Below are 10,000 nucleotides of genomic sequence, written 5' to 3'. Positions count from 1 at the left end.
TTAGTCAGATGCTGTGTCAGCCAGGTAGTAGTGGTAGTGGTGGTGGTGGTGGTGGTGAAGAGGATGTTAATTGTGGTAACCACCTCTGACCTCTACCGTAAGAGTCAGGAAGACTCATCGAAGATTCGTGACGAAACGCAAGATGAGCGTCGTTGTCAGATTGAGACGCGGGCAACACTGTCTTCGGCCATCAAATGGCAACACTGTCCCCATCTCTTGGAAGAGGAAAGATGAAATCCAGGCCCAGAGTTAAGGGAGGGACAGTTTATTTTTTAATTTTTTTAAGGAGGGCTAATTAAATTGTCCCTGGAGGGACAGGGTCTGTTTTATGGCTCCTCAGAGAGCCGGGCTCCTGCCCCGGAGCCCACCTTAACCAAGAGACATTAACTAGGTGTGTCCCATCGAACACACACACACACACACACACAGGGCTCAACATTCACTTATTTAATGGGTAGCAATTATACAAAGCTAAAAATGTTGATGCAAAAACCTGTTGTTGAAATGTTTGATTTCATTTCAAAGTTATTTGTGGGAAAAAAATTCTACATTGTTTAAAAGCACTACCCTTTATGAGATGCATTACATTCTACACTGTGTTTTCTACGTTGTTTAAAAGCACTACCCTTTATGAGATGCATTACATTCTACACTGTCTTTTCTACGTTGTTTAAAAGCACACTACCCTTTATGAGATGCATTACATTCTACACTGTGTTTTCTACGTTGTTTAAAAGCACTACCCTTTATGAGATGCATTACATTCTACACTGTGTTTTCTACGTTGTTTAAAAGCACTACCCTTTATGAGATGCATTACATTCTACACTGTCTTTTCTACGTTGTTTAAAAGCACTACCCTTTATGAGATGCATTATATTCTACACTGTCTTTACTAGTATCAGTCATGTTACCTCAAACTAGTAAAGTTTCCAGGTAGTTAACTAGCTGAGGTAACATGACTGATACTAGTAAAGTTTCCAGGTAGTTAACTAGCTGAGGTAACATGAATGATACTAGTAAAGTTACTAGGTTGTTAACTAGCTGAGGTAACATGACTGATACTAGTAAAGTTTCCAGGTAGTTAACTAGCTGAGGTAACATGACTGATACTAGTAAAGTTACTAGGTAGTTAACTAGCTTAGGTAACATGACTGATACTAGTAAAGTTACTAGTAGGTAGTACAGTACTGTCTCTCTCCAGTACTGACCTGTCCTCTGTCTCTCTCCAGTATTGACCTGTCCTGTGTCTCTCTCCAGTACTGACCTGTCCTCTGTCTCTCCAGTACTGACCTGTCCTCTGTCTCTCCAGTACTGACCTGTCCTCTGTCTCTCCAGTACTGACCTGTCCTCTGTCTCTCCAGTACTGACCTGTCCTCTGTCTCTCCAGTACTGACCTGTCCTCTGTCTCTCCAGTACTGACCTGTCCTCTGTCTCTCCAGTACTGACCTGTCCTCTGTCTCTCCAGTACTGACCTGTCCTCTGTCTCTCCAGTACTGACCTGTCCTCTGTCTCTCCAGTAGTGACCTGTCCTCTGTCTCTCCAGTAGTGACCTGTCCTCTCCAGTACTGACCTGTCCTCTGTCTCTCCAGTACTGACCTGTCCTCTGTCTCTCCAGTACTGACCTGTCCTCTCCAGTACTGACCTGTCCTCTGTCTCTCCAGTACTGACCTGTCCTCTGTCTCTCCAGTACTGACCTGTCCTCTGTCTCTCCAGTACTGACCTGTCCTCTGTCTCTCCAGTACTGACCTGTCCTCTGTCTCTCCAGTACTGACCTGTCCTCAGTCTCTCCAGTACTGACCTGTCCTCAGTCTCTCCAGTAGTGACCTGTCCTCTCCAGTACTGACCTGTCCTCTGTCTCTCCAGTACTGACCTGTCCTCTCCAGTACTGACCTGTCCTCTCCAGTACTGACCTGTCCTCTCCAGTACTGACCTGTCCTCTCCAGTACTGACCTGTCCTCTGTCTCTCCAGTACTGACCTGTCCTCTGTCTCTCCAGTACTGACCTGTCCTCTGTCTCTCCAGTACTGACCTGTCCTCTGTCTCTCCAGTACTGACCTGTCCTCTGTCTCTCCAGTACTGACCTGTCCTCTGTCTCTCCAGTACTGACCTGTCCTCAGTCTCTCCAGTACTGACCTGTCCTCAGTCTCTCCAGTAGTGACCTGTCCTCTCCAGTACTGACCTGTCCTCTGTCTCTCCAGTACTGACCTGTCCTCTCCAGTACTGACCTGTCCTCTCCAGTACTGACCTGTCCTCTCCAGTACTGACCTGTCCTCTCCAGTACTGACCTGTCCTCTCCAGTACTGACCTGTCCTCTGTCTCTCCAGTACTGACCTGTCCTCTGTCTCTCCTGACCTGTCCTCTGTCTCCAGTACTGACCTGTCTCCTCTGTCTCTCCAGTACTGACCTGTCCTCTGTCTCTCCAGTACTGACCTGTCCCTCTCCAGTACTGACCTGTCCTCTGTCTCTCCAGTACTGACCTGTCCTCTCCAGTACTGACCTGTCTCTCAGTAGTCTCTCCAGTACTGACCTGTCCTCTGTCTCTCCAGTACTGACCTGTCCTCTGTCTCTCCAGTACTGACCTGTCCTCTCCAGTACTGACCTGTCCTCTGTCTCTCCAGTACTGACCTGTCCTCTCCAGTACTGACCTGTCCTCTGTCTCTCCAGTACTGACCTGTCCTCTGTCTCTCCAGTACTGACCTGTCCTCTGTCTCTCCAGTACTGACCTGTCCTCCAGTCCTCTGTCTCCAGTACTGACCTGTCCTCAGTCTCTCCAGTACTGACCTGACCTGTCTCTCCAGTAGTGACCTGTCCTCTCCAGTACTGACCTGTCCTCTGTCTCTCCAGTACTGACCTGTCCTCTGTCTCTCCAGTACTGACCTGTCCTCTGTCTCTCCAGTACTGACCTGTCCTCTGTCTCTCCAGTACTGACCTGTCCTCTGTCTCTCCAGTACTGACCTGTCCTCTGTCTCTCCAGTACTGACCTGTCCTCTGTCTCTCCAGTAGTGACCTGTCCTCTCCAGTACTGACCTGTCCTCTGTCTCTCCAGTACTCTACAGAACTGAAGAAGCTGTACTGTCAGATCGCCAAAACGTGTCCCATCCAGATCAAGGTGCTGACCAACCCCCCGCAGGGCGCCGTCATCAGAGCCATGCCCGTTTACAAGAAGGCAGAGCACGTCACCGAGGTGGTCAAACGATGCCCCAACCACGAGCTCAGCCGCGAGTTCAACGATGGTTAGTAGTTAGTTAGTTAGTTAGTTAGTTGTTAGTTAGTTAGTACCATGACGGTTAGTTAGTCAGTTAGTTAGTTAGTTAGTTAGTCAGTCAGTCAGTTAGTTAGTCAGTCAGTTAGTTAGTTAGTTAGTTAGTTAGTTAGTACCATGACGGTTAGTTAGTTAGTCAGTCAGTCAGTCAGTTAGTTAGTTAGTCAGTTAGTTAGTTAGTACCATGACGGTTAGTTAGTTAGTTAGTTAGTTAGTACCATGACGGTTAGTCAGTCAGTCAGTTAGTTAGTTAGTTAGTTAGTCAGTTAGTTAGTCAGTTAGTCAGTTAGTTAGTTAGTTAGTTAGTACCATGACGTTATTAACTCAACTTACCTTTGATGAACCATTGATCACTTATTTATCTTCTCCGATATGAACATGCAGGGTATGTTGCTACTTGATAAATGTAGGGTATGTTGCTACTTGATAAATGTATGGTATGTTGCTACTTGATAAATGTAGGGTATGTTGCTACTTGATAAATGTATGGTATGTTGCTACTTGATAAATGTAGGGTATGTTGCTACTTGATAAATGTATGGTATGTTGCTACTTGATAAATGTATGGTATGTTGCTACTTGATAAATGTATGGTATGTTGCTACTTGATAAATGTATGGTATGTTGCTACTTGATAAATGTAGGGTATGTTGCTACTTGATAAATGTAGGGTATGTTGCTACTTGATAAATGTATGGTATTTTGTGTTTTGTAGGTCAGATAGCCCCTCCCAGTCACCTGATCCGAGTGGAGGGTAACAGCCACTCCCAGTATCTGGAGGACTCCATCACGGGCCGTCAGAGTGTGCTGGTCCCCTACGAGCCCCCCCAGGTAGGCTACAGTACTCCCATCTGCCCCCCTTACTACCCCCCCAGGTAGGCTACAGTACTCCCATCTGCCCCCCTTACTACCCCCCCAGGTAGGCTACAGTACTCCCATCTGCCCCCTTACTACCCCCCAGGTAGGCTACAGTACTCCCATCTGCCCCCTTACTACCCCCCAGGTAGACTACAGTACTCCCATCTGCCCCCTTACTACCCCCCAGGTAGACTACAGTACTCCCATCTGCCCCCTTACTACCCCCCAGGTAGACTACAGTACTCCCATCTGCCCCCTTACTACCCCCCAGGTAGACTACAGTACTCCCATCTGCCCCCTTACTACCCCCCCCAGGTAGACTACAGTACTCCCATCTGCCCCCCCAGGTAGGCTACAGTACTCCCCTGTCTGCCCCCTTACAAGCCCCCCCCCAGGTAGGCTACAGTACTCCCTGTCTGCCCCCTTACAAGCCCCCAGGTAGGCTACAGTACTCCCTGTCTGCCCCCTTACACCCCCCAGGTAGGTAGACTACAGTACTCCCTGTCTGCCCCCTTACAAGCCCCCTCACCCCCAGGCAGTGTAGAGTCAGCCCTGTCCCGCCTGTCCCCCATATCACCACCAAGCCCCCCCCAGCCCTGGCGACAGACCGTCTCCAACCCCTGTCCCCCTCCTGTCCCCCTTGTCTCTCCCCTGTCCCTCTGTCATCACAGTGTCACAACCAGCACTCTAATCTATCCGTCGGCAACACCCTACGTGTCTCAGACAGGGTCACATTAGGGTCTGTGGCCCCTGAACTTCTGTAGAGCTGGCTATCCTCACGTACTGGCCCTCTCATCCAATCAGTCAGTGACAGTCAGCCCAGCAGCTGGTGTCCTCAGCAGCCCCTCACCCCTACTGGGCCCATACTGTGTCCTCAACAGCCCCTCACCCCTACTGGGCCCATACTGTGTTCCTGTGTCCTCAACAGCCCCTCGCCCATACTGTGTCCTCAGCAGCCCCTCTCCCCTACTGGGCCCATACTGTGTCCTCAACAGCCCCTCACCCTACTGGGCCCATACAGCCCCTCACCCCTACTGGGCCCATACTGTGTACTACAACAGCCCCTTTCCTCTCTGTGTGTTAATGTCTCCTCTCTGTGTGTTAATATCTCCTCTCTGTGTGTTAATGTCTCCTCTCTCTGTGTGTTAATGTCTCCTCTCTGTGTGTTAATGTCTCCTCTCTGTGTGTGTTAATGTCTCCTCTCTCTGTGTGTTAATGTCTCCTCTCTGTGTGTTAATGTCTCCTCTCTCTGTGTGTTAATGTCTCCTCTCTGTGTGTTAATGTCTCCTCTCTGTGTGTTAATGTCTCCTCTCTCTGTGTGTTAATGTCTCCTCTCTCTGTGTGTTAATGTCTCCTCTCTGTGTGTTAATGTCTCCTCTCTCTGTGTGTTAATGTCTCCTCTCTCTGTGTGTTAATGTCTCCTCTCTCTGTGTGTTAATGTCTCCTCTCTGTGTGTTAATGTCTCCTCTCTGTGTGTTAATGTCTCTCTCTCTGTGTGTTAATGTCTCCTCTCTCTGTGTGTTAATGTCTCTCTGTGTGTTAATGTCTCTCTCTGTGTGTTAATGTCTCCTCTCTGTGTGTTAATGTCTCCTCTCTGTGTGTTAATGTCTCCTCTCTGTGTGTTAATGTCTCCTGTGTGTGTTAATGTCTCCTCTCTGTGTGTTAATGTCTCCTCTCTCTGTGTTAATGTCTCCTCTCTGTGTGTTAATGTCTCCTCTCTGTGTGTTAATGTCTCTCTCTCTGTGTGTTAATGTCTCTCTCTCTGTGTGTTAATGTCTCCTCTCTGTGTGTTAATGTCTCCTCTCTCTGTGTTAATGTCTCCTCTCTCTGTGTTAATGTCTCCTCTCTGTGTGTTAATGTCTCCTCTCTCTGTGTGTTAATGTCTCCTCTCTGTGTGTTAATGTCTCCTCTCTGTGTGTTAATGTCTCCTCTCTCTGTGTGTTAATGTCTCCTCTCTCTGTGTGTTAATGTCTCCTCTCTCTGTGTGTTAATGTCTCCTCTCTCTGTGTGTTAATGTCTCCTCTCTCTGTGTGTTAATGTCTCCTCTCTCTGTGTGTTAATGTCTCCTCTCTCTGTGTGTTAATGTCTCCTCTCTGTGTGTTAATGTCTCCTCTCTGTGTGTTAATGTCTCCTCTCTCTGTGTGTTAATGTCTCCTCTCTCTGTGTGTTAATGTCTCCTCTCTCTGTGTGTTAATGTCTCCTCTCTCTGTGTGTTAATGTCTCCTCTCTCTGTGTGTTAATGTCTCCTCTCTCTGTGTGTTAATGTCTCCTCTCTGTGTGTTAATGTCTCCTCTCTCTGTGTGTTAATGTCTCCTCTCTGTGTGTTAATGTCTCCTCTCTGTGTGTTAATGTCTCCTCTCTCTGTGTTAATGTCTCCTCTCTCTGTGTTAATGTCTCCTCTCTGTGTGTTAATGTCTCCTCTCTCTGTGTGTTAATGTCTCCTCTCTGTGTGTTAATGTCTCCTCTCTGTGTGTTAATGTCTCCCCTCTCTGTGTGTTAATGTCTCCTCTCTCTGTGTGTTAATGTTGCCTCTCTGTGTGTTAATGTCTCCTCTCTGTGTGTTAATGTCTCCTCTCTCTGTGTGTTAATGTCTCCTCTCTCTGTGTGTTAATGTCTCCTCTCTCTGTGTGTTAATGTCTCCTCTCTGTGTGTGTTAATGTCTCCTCTCTGTGTGTTAATGTCTCCTCTCTGTGTGTTAATGTCTCCTCTCTGTGTGTTAATGTCTCCTCTCTGTGTGTTAATGTCTCCTCTCTCTGTGTGTTAATGTCTCCTCTCTCTGTGTGTTAATGTCTCCTCTCTGTGTGTTAATGTCTCCTCTCTGTGTGTTAATGTCTCCTCTCTGTGTGTTAATGTCTCCTCTCTGTGTGTTAATATCTCCTCTCTCTGTGTGTTAATGTCTCCTCTCTCTGTGTGTTAATGTCTCCTCTCTGTGTGTGTGTGTTAATGTCTCTGTGTGTGTTAATGTCTCTCTCTGTGTGTTAATGTCTCCTCTCTCTGTGTGTTAATGTCTCCTCTCTGTGTGTTAATGTCTCCTCTCTCTGTGTGTTAATGTCTCCTCTCTCTGTGTGTTAATGTCTCCTCTCAATGTCTCTCTCTGTGTGTTAATGTCTCCTCTCTCTGTGTGTTAATGTCTCCTCTCTCTGTGTGTTAATGTCTCCTCTCTGTGTGTTAATGTCTCCCTCTCTGTGTGTTAATGTCTCCTCTCTCTGTGTGTTAATGTCTCCTCTCTCTGTGTGTTAATGTCTCCTCTCTCTGTGTGTTAATGTCTCCTCTCTCTGTGTTAATGTCTCCTCTCTCTCTGTGTTAATGTCTCCTCTCTCTGTGTTTAATGTCTCCTCTCTGTGTGTTAATGTCTCCCTCTCTGTGTGTTAATGTCTCTCTCTCTGTGTGTTAATGTCTCCTCTCTGTGTGTTAATGTCTCCTCTCTGTGTGTTAATGTCTCCTCTCTGTGTGTTAATGTTGCCTCTCTGTGTTAATGTCTCCTCTCTGTGTGTTAATGTCTCCTCTCTCTGTGTGTTAATGTCTCCTCTCTCTCTGTGTTAATGTCTCCTCTCTGTGTGTTAATGTCTCTCTCTCTGTGTGTTAATGTCTCTGTGTGTTAATGTCTCTCTCTGTGTGTTAATGTCTCCTCTCTCTGTGTGTTAATGTCTCTCTCTCTGTGTGTTAATGTCTCCTCTCTCTGTGTTAATGTCTCCTCTCTCTGTGTGTTAATGTCTCTCTCTCTGTGTGTTAATGTCTCCTCTCTCTGTGTGTTAATGTCTCCTCTCTCTGTGTGTTAATGTCTCCTCTCTGTGTGTTAATGTCTCCTCTCTCTGTGTGTTAATGTCTCCTCTCTCTGTGTGTTAATGTCTCCTCTCTCTGTGTGTTAATGTCTCCTCTCTCTGTGTGTTAATGTCTCCTCTCTCTGTGTGTTAATGTCTCCTCTCTCTGTGTGTTAATGTCTCCTCTCTGTGTGTTAATGTCTCCTCTCTCTGTGTGTTAATGTCTCCTCTCTGTGTGTTAATGTCTCCTCTTCCAGGTGGGCACAGAGTTCACCACCATACTGTATAACTTCATGTGCAACTCCAGCTGTGTAGGAGGCATGAACCGACGCCCTATCCTCATCATCGTCACCCTGGAAGCCAGAGAGTAAGACATTTTGTTTAGTTTTCAGTGGCTACCAGGGTTGCAATATTCTGGAAACTCCCGGAATCAGGAGTGGGAATCCTCCAAATGGGATTTATGGGAAAAAAATAAGTAAATAAATTGATCCCACCTCCTCATAGATGGTAAAAAAGTCTCATCGTCTGTCTCTCTCTCTCGCCACCTAGTGGTCAGGTGCTGGGTCGGCGCTGCTTCGAGGCCAGGATCTGTGCGTGTCCTGGCCGGGATCGTAAGGCGGACGAGGACAGCATCCGCAAGCAGCACGTTACTGATGGAACAAAGAGCAGTGAGGGTATGAAACGCCGTAAGTAGTGCTGGGAGCTGCTGGAGGACTCTGCATTATACTACACTCTGCACGCTGCCAGCCCCTCGGCTGAGGAGGACTGACTCTGCATTATACTACACTCTGCACGCTGCCAGCCCCTCGGCTGAGGAGGACTGACTCTGCATTATACTACACTCTGCACGCTGCCAGCCCCTCGGCTGAGGAGGACTGACTCTGCATTATATTACACGCTGCCAGCCCCTCGGCTGAGGAGGACTGACTCTGCATTATACTACACGCTGCCAGCCCCTCGGCTGAGGAGGACTGACTCTGCATTATATTACACGCTGCCAGCCCCTCGGCTGAGGAGGACTGACTCTGCATTATATTACACGCTGCCAGCCCCTCGGCTGAGGAGGACTGACTCTGCATTATATTACACTCTGCCAGCCCCTCGGCTGAGGAGGACTGACTCTGCATTATACTACACGCTGCCAGCCCCTCGGCTGAGGAGGACTGACTCTACATTATACTACACGCTGCCAGCCCCTCGGCTGAGGAGGACTGACTCTGCATTATATTACACTCTGCCAGCCCCTCGGCTGAGGAGGACTGACTCTGCATTATATTACACTCTGCACGCTGCCAGCCCCTCGGCTGTGCTGTCTCTTCCTGCTCTGCCTCTTCCTGTTCTGCACTGCGCCGTCTCGTGCTGCCTCCTCCTGCTCTGCCTCCTCCTGCTCTGTGCTTGTTTTCCATCCTACGCTTGCTGAGGTTAATACGTAGGATAAAATTAGCGTCATCTCAGGTGCACCAGCCCAGGTACTTACCAGGCCTCTGTCCCCCTCCCCAGCCTTCCACCAGGTCTCTCATGGTATCCAGATGTCCTCCATCAAGAAGAGAAGATCCACAGATGAGGAAGTGTTCTGTCTGCCTGTAAGTGCCAACAGTCTGGCCACATTCCTCTGGGATTTCCCCAGGGAATTAGCTGACACTATGGAATTGATTGACCCTTTTTTAATTTAACCAGGCAAGTCAGTTAAGAACAAATTCTTATTTTCAATGACGGCCTAGGAACAGTGAGTTCATGCCTGTTCAGGGGCAGAACGACAGATTTGTACCTTGTCAGCTCGGGGGTTTGAACTCACAACCTTCCGGTTACTAGTCCTACACTCTAACCACTAGGCTACCCTGCCTCCTCTACACTCTAACCACTAGGCTACCCTGCCACCTCTACACTCTAACCACTAGGCTACCCTGCCTCCTCTACACTCTAACCACTAGGCTACCCTGCCACCTCTACACTCTAACCACTAGGCTACCCTGCCTCCTCTACACTCTAACCACTAGGCTACGCTGCCTCCTCTACACTCTAACCACTAGGCTACCCTGCCTCCTCTACACTCTAACCACTAGGCTACCCTGCCTCCTCTACACTCTAACCACTAGGCTACCCTGCCTCCTCTACAC

At 48.1% G+C, this 10,000-nt stretch overlaps 1 protein-coding gene across 5 annotated transcripts in view; it reads left to right on the top strand.

The window, feature by feature from the left end:
* LOC115124387 (tumor protein 63-like) overlaps nucleotides 1-10,000 on the top strand; it is a 134,076-nt gene that overhangs the window by 104,132 nt on the left and 19,944 nt on the right. For 3 of the 5 annotated variants that reach the window (XM_065009478.1, XM_065009476.1, XM_065009480.1), the window contains 5 exons: nucleotides 3,049-3,235; nucleotides 3,980-4,095; nucleotides 8,141-8,250; nucleotides 8,433-8,569; nucleotides 9,384-9,466. In XM_065009478.1, coding sequence (XP_064865550.1) covers nucleotides 3,049-3,235; nucleotides 3,980-4,095; nucleotides 8,141-8,250; nucleotides 8,433-8,569; nucleotides 9,384-9,466 — 633 coding nt within the window. The remainder of the gene's footprint in view (nucleotides 1-3,048; nucleotides 3,236-3,979; nucleotides 4,096-8,140; nucleotides 8,251-8,432; nucleotides 8,570-9,383; nucleotides 9,467-10,000) is intronic. The other 2 variants (XM_065009477.1, XM_065009479.1) reach the window with 1 other exon arrangement.

Source organism: Oncorhynchus nerka, linkage group LG25, assembly GCF_034236695.1.
Source record: "Oncorhynchus nerka isolate Pitt River linkage group LG25, Oner_Uvic_2.0, whole genome shotgun sequence".
Lineage (NCBI taxonomy): Eukaryota > Metazoa > Chordata > Actinopteri > Salmoniformes > Salmonidae > Oncorhynchus > Oncorhynchus nerka.
The sequence above is the reverse complement of the archived record's forward strand: the minus strand, read 5'-3'. Positions and strand labels throughout refer to the sequence as shown.